The 19,406-nt window shown below is 39.4% G+C and overlaps 1 protein-coding gene across 1 annotated transcript in view; it reads right to left on the bottom strand.

Moving 5' to 3' along the window:
* Positions 1-18,732, bottom strand: part of TG (thyroglobulin) — a 186,122-nt gene extending 167,390 nt beyond the window's left edge. Inside the window, exons 1-10 of the mRNA XM_042464471.1 lie at positions 18,669-18,732; positions 17,168-17,276; positions 16,695-16,792; positions 14,294-14,497; positions 12,706-12,865; positions 10,671-10,777; positions 8,370-8,513; positions 7,165-7,350; positions 5,968-7,014; positions 2,754-3,341 (exon numbers count right to left, since the gene is read on the bottom strand). Coding sequence (XP_042320405.1) covers positions 2,754-3,341; positions 5,968-7,014; positions 7,165-7,350; positions 8,370-8,513; positions 10,671-10,777; positions 12,706-12,865; positions 14,294-14,497; positions 16,695-16,792; positions 17,168-17,276; positions 18,669-18,732 — 2,707 coding nt within the window. The remainder of the gene's footprint in view (positions 1-2,753; positions 3,342-5,967; positions 7,015-7,164; positions 7,351-8,369; positions 8,514-10,670; positions 10,778-12,705; positions 12,866-14,293; positions 14,498-16,694; positions 16,793-17,167; positions 17,277-18,668) is intronic.
* Between the last annotated feature and the right edge of the window lie 674 nt (positions 18,733-19,406).

The raw sequence follows: 19,406 nt of genomic DNA, 5'->3' as shown, positions 1-19,406 counted from the left end.
GAAAGAATTAGTTACTTGTAATCAACTCCTTTGACCAACGAGAAAGACATATTATATTGTCGATCAAATCTAGTTGCCCCCAACTACACTAGACTGATTACATTTTGGGATTTAGGTAAGCGTTGATATGTCATTCAGCAAATGCTTCAATGGGGCTGCTCTGTTTGAGACAAGCAATTGTATTTGAACCTGTGATTGTAATTTTACAAGGGATAGCCTAACTCATTTAGCAGTTCACCAAACAAATTACTCCACTCTGGTTAATTCCGATAAGGCTCTAACATGTTGACTTGTTATGTAGCGTTATGATGTTATTATTTGTATTTTATCAATTGATTTCATCCAAATCTGTACCTGTATATTATTTTATAATAATCCATCGTACAAAAAACATAAGGGAGTTTAAAACTAAATTAAACAGTTTAAAACTCCCTTATATTTTATCTTGCTAGACTCTGTAATATCCTTATGTTGATGTAAATCAAGTTTTACTGTTTTACATGTTTAAAATGTATTGTGTAAGATCCCAATGATATAGGGAAGAACAGAACTATTATAATAAATACGCAAACACTTTCACAGTTATGGGGATGGAGGGTTAATAGCACATGTGCCAGAGACTGATTGATGCTGGGCTTTTGTGCTCATTGTAGAAGTTAAGGTGACAATGAAATCAATGGGAAAGAGTGTGTTTTCTACCCCTAGTCAACAGCTTGTAGCATTTAGATCATGTTATTATTGTTGTTGTGTCAAAAAAACATACATAAAAGTATTTATGCATTTTTGAGACACTGGAAACTAAGGAATATGTTTTGAAACTATAACGATAATGGTAATTCCTATGTGGAAAATGCTGTATTTTGCACAGAAAATTCTGTTTTCCATGCAAATCATAATTATGCAGAATATATCCCCAATTACAGCATTTTGTGCACAGAAAACAACATTTTTGGCATGGAAAATATTTAAATCCAGAAATATTAATTCCTGCATAGTAAATGTTGTTTTTTTGCACATAAAATCCTGTTTTCTATGCAAATTGCCCTCTGAGAATTTTACACAGAATTCTCAATTACAGAATTTCCTGCACAGGAATTAACATTTCTCCATTGAAATATTATTTTCCCTGCAGAAAATGCTGTTTCCTGTGCAGAAAATACTGTAATTGGGAATTCTGTGTAAAATTTGCAGAGGGTTGATTTGCATAGAAAACAGAATTACATGTGAATTTTTCACATAATAACTCCTGAATTGTGAAGAGTCTCATCAGTTCAGGATTTGTCTATCAGGATTTTTCAATGCTCGAAAAACATTTTCTGAATTTTGAAAATATGCTTTCTGTCCATAAGCAAGTGTAACTCTTGATCTACGTTGTTCTACTGGAAAAGGAAAGTTGTCACCGGAGGCACTTTAAAAAAAAAAGAACAATTGCATGTGGTGACATATTGTATAGAAGCACTGTGCAACCTGAGATTCTCCAGATGTTGGTAAACTACAACTCCAGTTTATTGCTCACCACTCAGCAGGTTTTCTGGGACTGATAGGAGCGGAAATACATAATCTAGATGCTCTCTGGCTCCCAGTCTTGTGTTATGGCATGCACTAGGTATTCTCAGTAATTTGCCCTGAGATACTTTGACGCCACAAACCCATTCATTTTTTTGTCAGTGGAGTGAAGAATTAAAACGAAATATTGATCCCCCCCCCTGAAAAATTTACAAGAATACAGGCTTACCTCAATTAACAAAATCTCTGAGAAAGTAATTCCTTTTTGCAAAATCTTTTTGTGCCTCTGCAGCCCACCCACCTTCACCTCTGTCTAGCTTGAAGGTGTTTTTTGTGTCTGTTGTGAGCTAGAAAAACTCAGACTTTCAGTGCTGGGTTTCATAGTGTTTACACTAAATAATGCAATAAAACAAAACCTTAGCTGGGAGACAGTGGGATTCTACTCTAGTACTGCATCTGCACTGCAGAAATAACCCAGTTTGACATCACTTTAACTGCCATGGCTCAATGCTGTGCAATTCTGGGAATGATGTTCTGTTGTAGCTGCAACAAACTTCCATTCACATAATTCCATAGCATTAAGTATTTCTGTAGTGCGGATGCAGTCTAGCTTTCCCTGTTGTAGTGGCTGTGCCTGCCTACAATGGGAGAAACAGCAGCTGCCTCCTAAATCCCTTACTCAGCAAAGCAGAGAGAAAATGGGGCAACAGATAGCTCTGCCTCATCAGCAAAAAGTTGAGGCTGGTGAAAGTGAAAGAAAAATCAAATCTGGATGCATTTGGGAAGAGATTTTCTAGAAGATTAAAAGTGGGTTTTTTAATTATTTTTCCATGGTTAATCTGATCTTTCTATTTCATTTTACATGTGCATATTGCTAGTATGGGATTAAACATTTGCTGAAACATGTTGTTGTAATGTGAAACATACTTTAGATGTTTCATTAGGCCACATTTTTTGTCCAGATCCCACAAATAATTACAACACAAGTTCTAATAAGTGGAATATTATTTGGAATGTTGTGCATCTTCTTTTTTTGTGGTCTACCTATCCCTATTCTTTCCGTGCTATCTCTGCCTGTAGTATCCAAGTGTTTGGTAAAGAAGCAAGTCCAGAAACACATCTATTTTGTTAAGTGAGATATATTTGTACTGTGAAACACACTATAGATGTTTAACTAGGCTATGTTTTTGGCTGGATCCCAGAAATATTCACAACACAAGAACTAGTAACTGGCATGAATTACTTACAATTTGGAATCTTGTTCACATCAGCTTTGTCGCCTTGCCTTTGTCCCTTTTCATCCACACACCAGCAATTGCGAAGGTCAAAATGCCCAAGTGGAATGCTAAAATCCCCATAGGATCCTGGATAATGGATGAGATTTGACTGAAGAAGCTGCCAGAAAGTGAATGGCTGCAGCAAGAGATTCTGTGATGAACTGTCTGTAGACCTGCCCTCCAGCACATCTTGAGGAACTGCATTGAAGGAAGGATATTTGGAGAGCTCTGGGAAGATATTCTGATGGCCAGCTTCATAGAGAGTTTTGATGAAGTCTTCAAAGTTTTGCTGTGATCTCTCCTTATAGTCAAGGAGTATGCCCACCAAGTCAGTGATTGGAAGAGGTCTGCCATTGTTATTCTGGGTGATCCATCTTTGATACAATTCAAAAGCTTGTTCAGGAGGGCCATTACATTGGACCTGCCTCCATTGACCATCTAGGTTGCACTGTGGGATATAAACACTGGACAATTGAGGCAAGGCAGTGGGATCCAGCAGTAGTTTCTGCACCGTTTGTAAAAAGGCCTGGCCACCTGTGAGTTGGCAGTCACTAGGACCTATGGGAAAATAAACCATAAAAATTGCTAAGCAGAGATTGCATGAAATTGTTTAAGGGACTGCCTGTATTGTTTAGCTGAGCAATCTATTAAACTGATTAGGTTTTTTTTAAATTGCATGATTGCCTAATTATTTATTTACAAAGATTTTAAAGCCACTTACATCTAAGGATAAAAGGATCTACATCAAAGTGATGCATAATAATATGTTTTGGATTTTGGAGTTTTTCAGATTTTGGAATATTTGCATATATATATATATATATATATATATATAGAGAGAGAGAGAGAGAGAGAGAGAGAGAGAGAGAGAGAGATCTGGGAGATGGGACCCAAGTCTAAATATGAACTTAATTTATGTTTCATGTACATCCTATATACGTAGCCTGAAGGTAATTTCATACATAATATTTTTAACAATTTTGTGCATGAAACAAAGTTTATGTACACTGTAAGCCAAGGTGTCACTATCTCAGCCACCTGTGTGGACAATTTTGGATTTTGGAATATTTCAGACTTTGGAATTCCAGATAAGAGATAAAGAATCTGTACTAAAAGATGCAATAGAAAAGAATGAGTAAAGTCAGTACACAGTATCTACTCATCTGTAAGAGTAAGATATGTGGGATTACGAATCTTCCCCTAGAAATTTGATAACAGAGGAATGGACTGAAGCCTATTCGTATTTTAGAAGATGATGATACACCACAACTACCATCATCCCTGGCTGTTGAGATGGTATCATTGCAGAGGCTGGTGTTAAATAGAGCCCCATAAAATCCAGAGGCCCATAGTTTCCTCATGAAACAGAAGCTTGCCCTCTCCTTATGATCTTCTACATTTGTATTTGTAAACTGTGAAAGGACCACATTTCTAATGTTAGGGCTGGCCCTACCATTAGGTGAAGCAAGGTGGTTACTTCAGGCACAATGTGATGGTCCAAAAACTTTTATTTCTTAAAAATCCCAATGCATTTCAGCCTTATCACCAACTGGCCTTCTTCGAGGACTATTATAAAATAAATTTACTGTAAATTTAATAAACACATTTACTTTAATTGTATTCAAACAACACATAAATCACTTCTAAAAATATAATTTCTTTAAAAAATTAAATGGTGTCAATTAATTTTTAAGTAATTATGTTTTCAGAGGTTACATGTTTTTGTTTATTTTATAATAGCCCCTGAAGGTTAACTGGTGATAAGGCTGAAACACATTGGCCTTTTTAAGAAATGGAAGTTTTTGGACCATCACATAGCATGTGGGACTTTGTCTCATTTCATTCTTCTACTGCGAATACATGCTTTCCAGTTTTTTGTTCAGTTAATTCAGGGAGCAGGTTTCTAGCATCATGAAGGGACAGCAAATTTCTAGTCGGAATATATTATTGATATTTTTATTAAGGGGAGGGAAGAGAAGTACTTGTAGGATTTTCTGCCTCATGCCAAGTCAGGGCTCAGCTGTGGGTCTAGAGGGTTAGTTTCCCCAAGCAGCTGCATGCACTTTCAAACATGCCCCATGTCTGGGGTGTCACAAGTTGACAAAAGTGATCTATTTATCATGTGAACACAACTCCTTGAGGCCTCCAGGAAAAGCAATATCCTCATATTTTTGCCAGAAGAAGGAAAGTCTTGTAAAATCTGGGGCCACAGAAACAGATTTGTGGGCCTATGTGTAGCCTGAGAGTTGCACATTGTCCACTTCTCCTTTAGTTCTTCTTTGTCTTGACTTGCATAGATAGAAACTCCATCTACTGTCCCATGCTGCAAAACATCTTCAGCTATCTTTAATCAATACTTCTCCTCCACGGGAAGCCAAAGTGGGTAGCACAGCCTCTGGGACATCTCACCTCTTGGGGAAATGGCAGATGTGTCAGAGGGGCAAGTTGTAACAGTATTCCCTAGATGAGATGGCTTAGTTGAATTCAATTGCTACCTCCCTCTACAGACCCAAGTTATGACTCCAGCACCATCAGTACAATAAACCAACATTGTGGTGGAAATTCCTTGTTGAAATAAAAAGCCATAGAAACATGGAGTTGCTTTGGTTAAAGAAAAATAGGTTTTTAAAATAGAGGCTTGGAGTTTAGAAAAAAAGTAGAGCAAAGGAGTAAAAAGAGCATCATGACCCGTAAGAAGCTGGCACCAACAAAATTAGACATAATATACACAATTTAAGATAAGGATGCATTGTTGATGTTCAGAAGCAAGGTTAGAAGGAAAGCTACTATATTCCTAAAGGAGGGGGTAAGGAGTGATGATGCAGTTTTAATGTATGCATGTATTTCTGTTCTGATTGTAAGAATTCTGTATGTTTAAATTGTAATTAGCCAATCAGGTGTATTGAAGAAGCTTCTTTGTCTTCAATAATATAAAAAGAGCCATTTTGTCTTGTTCGTGATCTCAGCTTTTTGGAACTGGAATTCCACTGCGTTCAATGTTTTCCATTGTCGACAATTGGAAATAAATTTATGGATTTTCATATTACTAGGTCCTCTTGTTAATTCCTTGCTCTGCCAAAAGAACTTTAAGTTTCCTGAAATTTCTGTTACAACATCAGAAGCATCCCACAAAAAAGGAAAGAAGACAAACAAGGTATGTAAAAATGCAAAAGATAAAACTTACACTGCATGGGCCCCCCAGTATTGTCATCTATTCCTGGAACAGTCCTGCCTTCTGAATTGACACAGAAACAGTTTCTTCCATGGCACTGAAGTGGGAGAAACTGTCCCTCCTGAGTACATGAAGGAACAAACAGTTCAGAGCCTGCTGGCTGGCTACTTTTTAAGCGCTGAAGACTTGCCCTTTGCTTTTCACATGTTGTTGGGCACCTCAGGCGTGTGCCACGCACTCTGGTCCCTGGGATCTCTTTGCCACTCAGGTCCACACACCAGCAGTCCCCTGCATAGCACTGCATTTCCTTATATCTCCCTTCTTCTGTGCAAGCTGGGACAAACAAGTTTTTGGTCTCCTCTGTGCAGTCTTTGGATTTCAACACTAGACTTGCAACTTCACCTAAATCTTGGGCGATATTTTCTGGAACAGAAATCACACGCTCCAGAAATGAGAAAAACTCTGGGGCTTCAAAGAGGAAAGTTAGAAATTTGACAGCATTCTGATTGTCTTGCAAGTTGACAGAGCGACCAAAACTGTCTACAATAGTCCGGTTCAAATTGAACTTCTCCTGTGGTCCCCCCAGGGAGATTTGTTGGGCCAGTTCAGCAAAACCATCTCTCATCTCGATCTCCCGGAAATACTGATCCAAATTAAATTTGCCATTAGGACCAAGGGCTCCTGTGAAGTTAAACTGGATCAAATTTTTCAAGAATTTCCCCCCGAAAAGGTTTTCTTGGAACCTCTTAGGATTGGTGGTGAACTGAAGAGCAAGCTGAGCAAGGTCTCTCGAAGGAAACATCCCTCCAATTGCTTCACTGAGGATGGATTCAAGTGAGGAGAGCTGGGGAGAACTTGGATTTTCTAGGATGGAAGATAGCAGCCCAGAATCCACAAATAGTTCCTTGAATGAAGGAGGACAAAACCTTGAGGGCACAGCTGTATTCTGTGACTCTTGGGCAGTAGAGAATAAACTCTGCTGACTGAAATGTCCAATGGGGCCATAAAAAAGCTTGGACAGAGACTGCTGTCTCTCAAAGACACAACTACGTTCTTCACCTAGACATAGAGAGAAAAGTACCCAGATGTAACTATTGTTCACAGAGATTGTGTGGACAGTTTCAAGAAAATAATGACTTTTTTCCTGATTTTCTTAGGATTCAAGTGTAGATCTAATGGCTCCACAGATCTATGATTGGTTTTACGTACCACAGGTTGGATGCTGCCCTTTACTTCTTGTTCCAGAGAGCTCCTGCCCCTCAGTATCCACACACCAACACTGTCCATCCAGCTGACACTGTGTTGGCTTATAGGCTCCTTTATCATCACACAATGGTCTGTAATTCTCTTTTAAACGAATGGCAGTGAATCTCTCTATTTCACACTTGGTCGGGCCTAGGACATAAGTATAAGGCAAATTTTTAGATAAACAAAACAATTTTGATACACACTTTTGTGTTGGGTTTACAGCAATGGAACATGCCAGAAAAGGAACATCTAACAGCTTAGTGTAGCTCTTAAGAGTTTTGCAGTGCTCCATCCATGTACTAGTAGGGCTCATGTAGGGTAATGAGTTAATTCTATTTGAGGCTAACAATTGGATTTAGTCCTTTGTGTCTGCTATATATCCTATGTAACCAAGTTGCAATCCTGTTTTGACAAGTTGTCAGCTTGGAGGCAGCCAAAGGGAAGCCATTCTATATATAAATATCATGTTCTCTTGGCAATTTGTGTCACCTGATCCATGCAGTGGTGGGGGTTGGCCAACTGCAAAGATGCCACTGAAATAAAGATCGAAATAATATTTGAAAATATTAGAGGAAAAATTGTTGAAAATGTATTTTTGAATATTGAAAAACCCTGACAAGAAGGATCCTGGACTCCTGAGAATCTTTGCAATTTAGGACCACATTTGTTGATCTTGGGGTCTCAGCGGATGCATGATTTTACCAGTAGCAGGAGCAAGCTCTAAACAAGCTAGTAATTCCAAGTTGCCTCTGTGGCTCCTGTGGTCAGGAACTAAATTTCAAAACACTTTCCATAAAGCATCGTATCTGCCCTGTAATATTAGGGCTAGCCCTATCATTAGGCAAAGAGAAGGAGTGCTTCAAGGAGGATATATAGCAGGCCCTGTGGAGAATAGAAGTGTCCCTAAGTTATTTTGCTGTTGTCCATGACTAGATGGCCCTTTCAGACCCTTTCAACTCTAAGATTCTATTATTCTTTTATTCTGAATGTACTGGATGATACTGTCCTGTTTTACATGACTTTCAGTGTTGAAGTCAGTCACCTATTCAGTTCACTTCTGTACAAGGAATGGTAGCAGGATATCAAATCCTTCACTTTAGGCAGCAAAATATCTTTGGCCAGACCTATATCTTATCATGCATCCTTCTAAGCATTGGGCTACGTACATCGGAATCGGCCAGTTGTAGCAAGCTGTAATCCTAGAAAACGTCTCTGCAAGATCCTATACATGCTGGTTTCACTAAAAGTGGGAACCTGTTTCAGCGATGCAAAAACTGTGTCATAAACATTCTCTAGCAACATTTCCAACCCTGGAAGAAGAAAGGGAAAAACAGAACAGCATTTTAACACATGGCACCGTACCAAGAGCAACGCATCTCCCTTTTCTTTTCTTAATTTAGCAGTGATAAATCTAAAACAAAATTTACAATCACACAGTCAAATGTGTTAATGTAATTCTAAAAGAGACATAGTGGTTCAGTAGTTTGAGTTTGAGTGTTAGACTAGAACCAGGAGACAAGGGTTCAAATTACCTTAGGCAAGTCAAACTCTCTCTCAACCTCAGAGGAAGACCATGGCAAACTTCATCTGAATAAATCTTACCAAGAAAACTCCAAGATAGGGTCACTCTAAGTCAGAGTTGACTCAAAGGCATATAAAAACAACAGCAATTCTAAGAACATGAAACCTCTAAATGTAAATTCTGAGACGTTATTGTTCAGATCCCATTGATAAACCTAGTTGAATAAGGAGGGTGATTGAAAATGTTAGTGCCAAATTTTTCTCCATAGTAAGATCTGACGTTACCAGACACAAAACCTGATTTTAAAATTTAAGCTGCTGACTATTTGTCTAGCTATTTTGAATATAGGGAATTCGTCCCACTATGAGTATCATGTGATTTTTTTTCTCCAGCTTTAATTATTATTGGAATATTTCAGCAAAGATATAAAAAGGATAACTGGACTTTCCTTTTGAATGGCATTTTTGTTGCTGTTTCTTCAGAACTGTGGTTCTAAATAGAAGTTATTCTGCTATTTTGAGAGCTCATTCTTCAAGGTGTGCTGGTGTGGTTTACACATTTCTATCATAGAAACACCGTGACAATCCCAGGTCAATTTAACACACTTCTATTTATTTGTCTCATCTGCATAACAAGTTAATTAGGGTTTAAAATATTGTACCAGTGCATTATCTGACTGCTATAGCCTGCTGATGTGTTTTGCAACTTGAGAATGGGTCATTCTTGTATTTTACGTGATTTTTCTGCTGATTTTGTATTTAACCCTACCAAGAAAAATAAAAACTTGCACTGGGTGAGTCACAATATATTTTCTGGCCAAAGTAAGAATTCTGATGTAGGAAAGGTGAGCATTGTGGTTAAAGTTAGGGGTAGAAGCGAATTTCATATATTATTCTTGTATTAACTGAACCAAATGAGAATTCCAGTGTCCTTTCCAAAATGGAACCAGGCTGTTGTTGTTGTTGTGTGCCTTTAAATCATTTCCAACATATAGCAAGCATAAGGTGAACCTATCATGGAGCTTTCTTGGTATGTTTCTTCTGAGGCATGGAGCATTCAGGCCAACCATTGTAAATTCTCAGCCCCTTCCTTTACTGCCAATCCCAGAACTCCATAGGATGGAGCCATGACAGTTAAAGTGGGATCATAGTGCCATATTTGTCTAATGTGAAATAGCCCCAAGATGGTTTGAATGTGGCCTGTGTGAAACCATCTTGGCTAGTATGTATAGCAAGAAGAGTCTTTGGTTTGTTTGACACGCGTTTTAGTTACAATTAATCAGAGCTCTGGACCCCAATGATGCCAAAAGCATCATATAATGTAAAAAAGAAATCAAACTCCCTCTCCTAAAACCAAACTCCAGTGTAAAATAAGAAAGAAACCAAACTCCCTTCCTCTCCCAAACAGATAATAAGAGAAAACCCTAAATGCAATGCTTTGTAAAACTGCTTCCAAAAGAAATTTATTATTGATAATATGGAAGTATTTCCATATGGTATTGAATCCATATTTCTGTGTAATGGATCCACAGAGAATAAAAACATTAGCAGCTGTAATGTGCTGAACAAGTTTCTGAAACCCCAGAAATCTAAGAGCCTTAAGAACTGCTGATATCTGTGAAAGAAGAAGAAAATGATAAAAAAAATAGTTGCAAGCATAGACAGGGTGCTTTTCTCTGGCTATGGAGGATTTGCAACTCATAACCACTAAATGGAGGTAGAACTCCCAAATCAACATCTGACTTGAAATCTGGAACCTCTCAATTAAGCACAGCCAGGAAAAATGGAGGCGAGAAGGGACTGTGGGGAGAATGGAGGGGATAGAAACCTGTCCAAAGAAGACCCATTGTGTTCTTTCCTCCACCAAGCTTTTCAAAGACACGTACAATGGAGAGATAATACAGGATAGATAGGATAGGATACTATAGGAGTTGACAGGTACTCACCTGTATCTTCTAGTTCCCGCCCTAGACTGTCTGCACAGTAACAATAGCCAGAGACCTCTGTAAAGAAGCTCCTGAAGGAACTAAATGTTTGGAAGACATTTGGGAATCTAAAAGGAAAATTAATCCATTAGAACGGGCATGGGACCCATGATTAACTGGTGACATCACCATCCCTCTCATCATTTCTAAAGGACCCATTCTTTGCCCAGCCTTTGAAAACCCCAAATGCACTGAGATAGCAGTTTTTCCTAGGACATTGTAAGTTGCAAAGTAGACACAGCCTGGATTTTATAGGCACGAGAAAGGCACTAATTGGTCTAGGTCACTCACTTGGTCCTAGGTAGCCATCCCTATACACAATGGTGCTTGGTAATTTTGAGGGAAATCCCATGAATCAACCAGAGTGTGGAGAACACGGACAGAACTGAATGCGAGGTCATATCTTGATCTTCCTTCCTGATGCCTGAGACACTATGTTAGGGTGACCAAATTTCAACCCATGGACTGAATGCATCCCCAAGGTATATATACAGAAATCACCCACGCAACAGAAGCCTTTCTCATGTATGTAGCTGGCACAGGTGGGTAGAGGAGTGGGGCAGCAGTGGGAATCACCACTATGGCCCTATTAGTCTTCTCACATATCCCTTGTACATCTATTCATTTGGGGTGGGTCTCATCTCTGAACACCTCTCTGCCATATCTGGGGATGCTATATGATCACCTGGAGAGGGACATATCACACACCTCTCCAGCTAAAGAAACCGGTTGAGTCCATCTACTCTTGCTTTTCCTATGAAAGGCATCGGCTGTACTTAGGGGAGAAAAGCCTTGTGGCATCACACTTGTAGTGCCAGTCTAAAAGCAGAGTGAGCCCCTTGGCACTCTGACCCTTTAGATGGGGAGAAAAGAGAGGAATTTCCTTCTTTTCTATGCACAGCCTCCTCCACACATCACAGATGATTCCAAATCCTCCTTGCAAATAAATATTGTAGTTCCTGTGCACTTTATAGTTTTACGATTTTAGGAGGACATTCTGCAAGTGGCTTAAGGCTTCATTTTAAAAGCCCTTCTTCTCTTCCACTCTGCAAAGGATATATTTGAGTGGTGATGGTTGTGCCATGTACAGCTTGTTACAGAAGATTCTTTGAGCCAGAACAAATACAGTCTTCCAAAAAGAGGGGAAAAAATCTCTGTTTGGATTGGAGTCTATTGGATGGAAAGCTAAACATCATTTTAGCTGGACATTGTGTCATCAATATTATCTTGCCCTCTAGTGGCACAAATCAATACTTGCTACATTTCTGTATGTGTAGAAATGGTATGGCATGGAAAGGTTATGTTGGGTTCATATGCTACCTAGACAAGGTGTCCCTTTAAATGTTACTACTAGCCAGAGCATTGAAGGAGGGTGATCTGGAGAGTTAGTGTTTTCCACAAAGTAGCCAGGTCCTCCTTTGTAGAAATAATTGAGAAAAAAATCATTGTATTCAACAGTGTCAACAAAGATAGCATTTGAGAAAAACATGGCAAGAAAATGGGCACCTTGCCTTGAGCATTCACAGATATGCAAACTAATAGGGTGCTTCTTGGAAACAAAGTAAATACAAAACAACATTAATATATATCACAGGAATAGAGAAAATGTGTGTGTGGGGTAGAGAATATGGCCAGAGAAAAGTGAAATGGTGGAGGAAGAAAACATACAGAAACATAGTTTCATCAGTAAAGTTATATGAAATAGATAAATTATACAAGCCAACACAGTTTCACAATGCAGTATGGAAGAAAAAAAATAAAAAAAGCAGCTAGGATTCAAAGAAGATCAACAAAACTGAGACATGAATGATTTTCACACCACTTCTGTGTAGGCACAGAGCAACCATAAGGGTTCAAATGACAACATATATGAATGTCATCTATTGATACCAATAGAATCAGCCACAAATGATATGTGAAAGTCTGTGCCTCTCAGTGTCATTTTATATTTCTTACCAGTGGATTCAGCCACAGGGTACTGAGGATTGTTTTTTACCTGTTGAAATGATGAACAAGATCAAAGACCATCCTGTCTGTTGTGTTGACAAACTTGCACTGAACAGGCAAAAACTCCCCATCAGCTGAGCACTGGGGTGGGCTCTTTTCCCCCACGCCGTGCAGAATGCGACGGTCTCGGATTTCACATTTCCCAGGACCTGATGGGTAAAGGCATTACATCAGCAGTTGTATCCACTCTCCTCCCTGGGTAGGCAGGAGGAAAAGATGTCTGGGGATTTTGACATATCAGTAAAGAGATAGTGCAGTGGCCACAACACTTAAATTTTCAAGATCTAAGCTATACTAGGGATGACTTTAACAGGTGGACCTGTTCTCTGTGCCTTAATTAGCAAATAAAAAGTTGATAGATACAAGGGCAAAGTCACATTTATGAAATTCTCTACTTTGGGAACTAATTCATTCATTCAATTTATAATTCATCTTCCTCCCACTCAGGGACCCAAGGCAGCTTACAAAATATAAAAGAAAAGTTTAGCTATCCCTTATCCAAAATGCTTGAAACCAGAAGTATTTAGGAGTTGGAATTTTTTTGGCTTTTCAATAAAAGTATCGTAGTACATACCTTTACTGAATTTGCAAGGCTAGAGAGAGACGCAAGGCTGGAGAGAGGCATAGGGATCTGTAAAATGGTGGTAATCTAAATGTAATACTTGGAGCAAATCAATGCCTTCTGCCATTTCATAGATCTTTGTGTCTCTCTCCAGGCTCCCATCCCTCTCCAACCTTATGAATATAGTACAGGTCAGATTTTAGACTTCCAGAATCTACTTTGTTTTTTATTGCAACCCTACGAAACCTCAACAAGAGGTTCACACAATTAAAGAATTCTACATTAAATCTAACTGGATAGACCGAGTCAACAGAAATTACTTGTCTGTTGAGAAGTTTCCATTAACTCAATTAGTCTGCTCTAGCTGGGGTTAACCATTGGATTTAGGTCTCTAAGTCTGTCGGCCTTTTCACACAGCATGTTTTTTTTTATTCCATGTTAAATGCCATGGCTACATCTTACATAGTCCTGGGATTTGTAGTTGGTCAGGTGCTAATGTTTTCTGAGTGTTGTTGTTGCTGTTTTTGTTGTGTGCCTTCAGGTCATTTTCGACTCACAGAGATCCTAAGGCGACCCTATCATGAGGTTTTCTTGGCAAGATTTGTTCGAAGGAGGTTTGCCATTGCCTTCCCCTGAGGCTGAGAGCATGTGACTTGCCCAAGGCCACTCTTGCTGTACTATAATTAACTAAGGGCCTGAAGAGACAGGCCAAAATAAAGCTGCTTTGGATCACTTTGGAGGCATGCTGTTTAAATGCTGCATACATCCTAAGAGGCTGGAAGCTGCGCCAAAGCCATGCTCCAGTCCTAAGGACTGGAACACGGCTTTGGTGCAGCTTCTGGCCTCTTAAGATGCGTAGGTGTCACTTAAACAGCATACCCCCAAAGTGACCCAAAGCAGCTTTATTTTGGCCTGTCTCTTCAGGCCCTCAGTTTTGTTGGAGAGTCCAGAAAGGAAGCTGCCATGGTTGAATTTAGTTCATAATTTCATTTCAACACAGCACTACTGTACTTACATCGCTTTGGCTTCCCTTTCTGTCTTGTGCCATAAATCTCCATCCCTTCACCATCCACACACCAGCACTGCTCCAGGCGTAGGTCACACTGGATTGGATCAAAGTCACCAAAGTCCAGGCACTGTGGGATGTAAGAAGTAATGCTACTGTTGATGTAGCGACTGACCAGGATCCGCTGCTTTTGTAGCTGGCAAAATGATAAACCTATGGCAGACAGAGGCATCATTGAGCATAAAAATGTTCATGCTTTGGCAAACTGATGCCTAGCTGATCATATATGGAGATTATCTACCCTAATAAATCCAATTTATAGTTCCAACTCAAATAGACCTATTGAATTAATATTTTATTAATGATTTATTAAAGTATTGGTTTAAGCAATTCACTCAATGTGCCTGATATAGGTGGGAGTAGCACCTGGTTGTTAGCTGCCCTTAAGTCATTCCCACATCATGGTGACTCTGTGGATCTCCAAGACCCCCTGTCCTCCACTGTTCCACTTAGGTCTTATAGATTCATGACCGTGACCTCTCCTAAATCTAGCCATCTGATGTGCAATCTTCCTTTCTTTCTACTGTCTTCTACCTTTCCAAGCATTATTGTTTTGTCCAATGAGTCATGCCTTCTCATGATGTGACCAAAGTACAACAGCCTCAATTTACTCATCTTGGCCTCCTGGGAAAGTTCAGGCTTAATCTGTTCAAGGACCCATTTGTTTGTCTTTTTATCTGTCCACAGTATTCTCAGCACTCTTCTCCAGCCCCACATCTCAAACAAGTTGATTTTTTTTAATCTGCTTTCTTCCTGTTCAGTTCTCATACCCATACATGATGATGGAGAATACAATGGCTTGGACAATTCTAACTGTAGTGCTCTGTTGCGTATCTTCACATTTCAGGATCTTGTCTAGTTCTTTCATGGCTGCCCTCCCCATTACTAGTCTTCTTCTTATTTCCTGACCTGCATTTAAGCCTAAAAGATTATTTGTAGCATACATAAACTTTTTTGCTTCAGTAAACATGAAGCAACCTATGGTCAAGGAACAGAAAGCTAGAGAAAAGACAATTTATTGACTGATTAATTTTCTGTTGTCCCACTTTTTCAGCTGCTTTTAAAATGTCCCAGTTTCTCTCTCCTCCTACTGCTTTCCCTCTTTGTCCTCAGCTTAAAGTTAAAAGCATTCCCCGTCGACAAGGTTATCAAGTCCGATCATAGGGGGCAATACTCATCTCCGTTACTAAGCCAAAGAGCCAGAGCCATCAGAGACTACTCTGTGATCATGTGGCCAGCATGACTGCACAGATTGCTGTTTACCTTCCCATCAAAGTGGTACCTATTTATCTACTTGCATATGCATGCTTTCAAGCTGCTAAGTTGGCAGAAGCTGGGACTAATGATGGGAGCTCACCCCATCAACCGGCACCTGGGCCTAGGACTGCCAACCCGCCGATCTTGCAATCGACAGAGCAAGCATCTTAACCACTTCAGCCACTGCTTATTTTGATGCAAACTAAATTCAAAGTGCAAATGTAGTTCATACTTAATTAATTCAGCAAGGACAGAAAGGGGTGGAATATTGCCCTTCCCTATAGACTCAGGAAAATACAAACTGTTGCAGCCTCTTTTAGCTTGTATGTTCCTCCTCATTAAAGGCTTTTCTCATCATGACCACACTTCCATGTTGCTTGGTCACAAGTGTCCCACTTTTCATCTGTGAAATATTGAAGGATATGGAAAATGTAGACAGGGTTTGGAGAAATACAATTAAATGGATGCCAGGACATGTTCACATCTTTACATGAGTGATGGGCAGTCTTCCCTTTCCTAAAAGGAATAGTGGGTTGTTGCGGAGGGGGAGGGTTGTTCTTTTGGCTCCAGCTTTTGGACTGGCCTTCCATCAAGGCACCTTGCTGGCATAGCTGTTGGTTGCTGCAGCTGGATTTCCTGGATTTCCTTCTCTACAGTTGCTAACAAACTTGCAGAGAGAGAACACTAGTGGAAAAGTGAGTAAGTAGTTGATAGCAGTGGCAGAGAAAATAAATAGGCATAAATAGTGAGTAAAGCAACTGCAGTGGGACATGGAACTGTTGATATTAAGCCACTTGTTGGATCATGGGCAGGGTCTGGAAAAGCTAGTTTTTTATACTCTAACTCCAAAATCCCCAAGCCATCCCAGCAATGCAAAAAAGCTTTTTTCAAGCTCTGATCATGGGCCTTGGTGAGTGTCTGACTATGCCAGCCCTGATAGTGGTCTTGCTTTCTTATTTCTTCAAATATCTTCCATGTACACTGTGAAATGTGTCTTCTTACACCTCAACCTCATATGGTAATTGGTGTTCATTGGTGTTACACTGGATGGTTTGTCTTTAGAACTGTAAAAGCAGAAAATCAGTTGACTCACAAGCAGTAGGAGATCCAGGCTGCCTGGTTCCTGGCACCTCAGTTCCTTCGTCATCTACACACCAGCAAGAATCAGCATTTTTATTGCACTGTATGTTCCTAGTAGACAACACAGAGATTCACAGTATTATTAGACAACATATAGCTATCCCTATGAATTCTTAGGCTTTGATATTACAGATATTCCTAAAGTCTATAATCTAAGATGGCTTTGGCAACCACCATCCATAAGACAGAATCCAGACTTCCTGGCATTCCAACTTTCCTAAATTTTGTTGGCTGAATTTAAGACTTTATCACACACAGTTTTAAAACCATGTTTTAAGCAAATACAATACTGGAATGTTCTCCACAGAAACACTGCTGAACCTGCAGGTAGGAGAAAGGGATTGGAGGAATATGTATGACACCTAGATATTGTGATCTCCTTGTCTAAGATTGGTCACTCACTGTACTACAAGAACATTACCTTACCTGAACTGTCCACTTTCTGAGCACTGTGGAACATAGTCTTCACCTCCCTGAAAGGCTTTCTCCCTCTGAAGTTCACAAGGACGAAGAGGCTGAGTTTCTGCCTGATATTCTAAGTACAGAGAAAAAGAACTGTTGTTTCAGCAGATCTTCCCAACAACCTACTAATATTAGGGAATATACTGACATTAAGAAATATCAGTGGCTGCTAATTGTGATAGGTATAAATTCTGTCCACTATCAGAGACAATGAACCTCAGTGTGTCAGTTCTAGGAAAGCATAAGCCTGATGGTAAGAACAACATGTGAGTGGACTTCCTATGACATCTGGTTGGTCAATGTGGGAACAACATTCTGAATGAGATAGGCCCTTGGTGTGATCTTGCAGGATACTTCGTATAATTTCTCTCTCTCATAAGGAGTAGTTAAAAGATAGCCTATATAGGAACTTGTAAACTATATCAGAGTGGCCACTGGTCATATGAGTGGAGGAGTCTGGGAGTCACTGTCCTTGTTCTAAACTCTAAGCTTGATTCACCTAAAAATGGAACAGGGATGACCCAAACAGAGCTTCCAAAGGCAGCCACATAAGGAACATATTAATCAGGAGGCTAATAAAATCACAAATACCTAGCTAGAGGATGAAGGGCAGCTTTTCCTTCTTCATATATGAAGATGAGTGATTTGCCAAACATAGATCTCTGTCTGACTCACCCTCCTTTCAAGTGAAGGAAGAAATCAACCTCCTTTCCTACAACCATTGATGTGTAATTTTATTTGCCCTCTAGAGAAATACTGGCTGCTATTAAAAGCAAATTTTGCATCAATGCATTTTGGCAAGAGAGATGCTGGAACAAAAGTCACAGTGGTTTGGACTATGTGTGCATTCACTGTTAGTTGTTAGTTGTTAATCTGTTGCAATGCTTATGTGTCCATTGTATACTTATATTATTTTAGAGATGTTTTAATTTTGTATGTTAATGTTTCAGATTGTACGCCGTGTGGCAGGCTTTTCATTATCTAGTGTTGTTATTTTATTGTATTTTTATTCCTACTATGTAAAGTGCTGTGGAAATTTTACAGTGTTCTATAAATAAATGTTAATAATAATAACATTAGTAAATCTTAATTGTATTGTTTTGTCTTGTGTTTTTTTATTTGTATGTCATAGTTGTATAAATGTATTTCAATAATAAAATGTAATTTAAAAAAAATTTTTTTTCTTTACATTGACATACTGCCTGATATGTGCCACCATAAAAAACAATAGTATTAAAGCGTACACGGTTTTTTCCATACGCAGGGGGCTGGTTTGGAACAGATCCCCCGCATATAGGAAGGGGCCACTGTACTTAAATACTTTATATAAGTTATATTAATATGTTGTGCTGTCTTTAAATGATTGTTTCATTTCATTTATTTCAGGTCTGTAACCTCTTCACAAAGACTGATGGATATTCTAGATATAATCTGCAAATAATGGAAAAAATAGAGATTCACTTACCAAAGATGTTGGCTGATGCTATATTCAGAATGCAAAGCAGAGTGCTGAAAAGTAAGGGACCCATTCTGGGATGCAGGAAGGTTGGTCCTCTTATCAGGTAAGAGGGATCCTTACCTGCACAATCAGGGTCGCTCTCCAGCAGGTTTTTATAGCTGCTGCCACTTGAATTCCTTCACTCCTGAAATGGAAGACTGGGCAATAAAGAGGGCTAATGACGCAGGTTTTGTTTCCAAGTAAGTTACAAGGACCATCAAGACAGATCATTTCTCTCTCCTGGTTTGTTTCACTATTTTTCTCCCCTTTGTCCTGCAAGTGGGATGAGTATATCCGGCTACTTAAGGAGTCAGCGCTGGGGAAGTAACAAGTGTGAAACATGTCCAAGTTCCAGGGCTCAACTGAATCAACAAAGAACAGAGGGCAATAGGAGAAACCCAAATTTGCTGATTCACTGTTACATGTGTACATGTGTCTTTCTGTGCATGCCACAAAACCGCCCATTGACTTACAGAGACTCCATGAATTCATAGACTTTTCTTGGACATGGAATACTCCAAGGTGCTTTGCCTTACTTTTTTCTAAAGTACAACCTACAGCACCTGGTATTCCTTGACACTTGCACTGAGGCAGCAAGAAAATATGGAGCCATTTTTGCAGCTATGATGGGGTTGAAAGAATTTCTGATGAGAGTGGAGGTATTCAGGAGGCCGTTGTTACTAAAGTCATACCAGTAGTAATGGA

The sequence above is a fragment of the Sceloporus undulatus genome, chromosome 4, assembly GCF_019175285.1.
Source record: "Sceloporus undulatus isolate JIND9_A2432 ecotype Alabama chromosome 4, SceUnd_v1.1, whole genome shotgun sequence".
Lineage (NCBI taxonomy): Eukaryota > Metazoa > Chordata > Lepidosauria > Squamata > Phrynosomatidae > Sceloporus > Sceloporus undulatus.
This window is presented reverse-complemented; position numbering and strand designations above follow the sequence as displayed.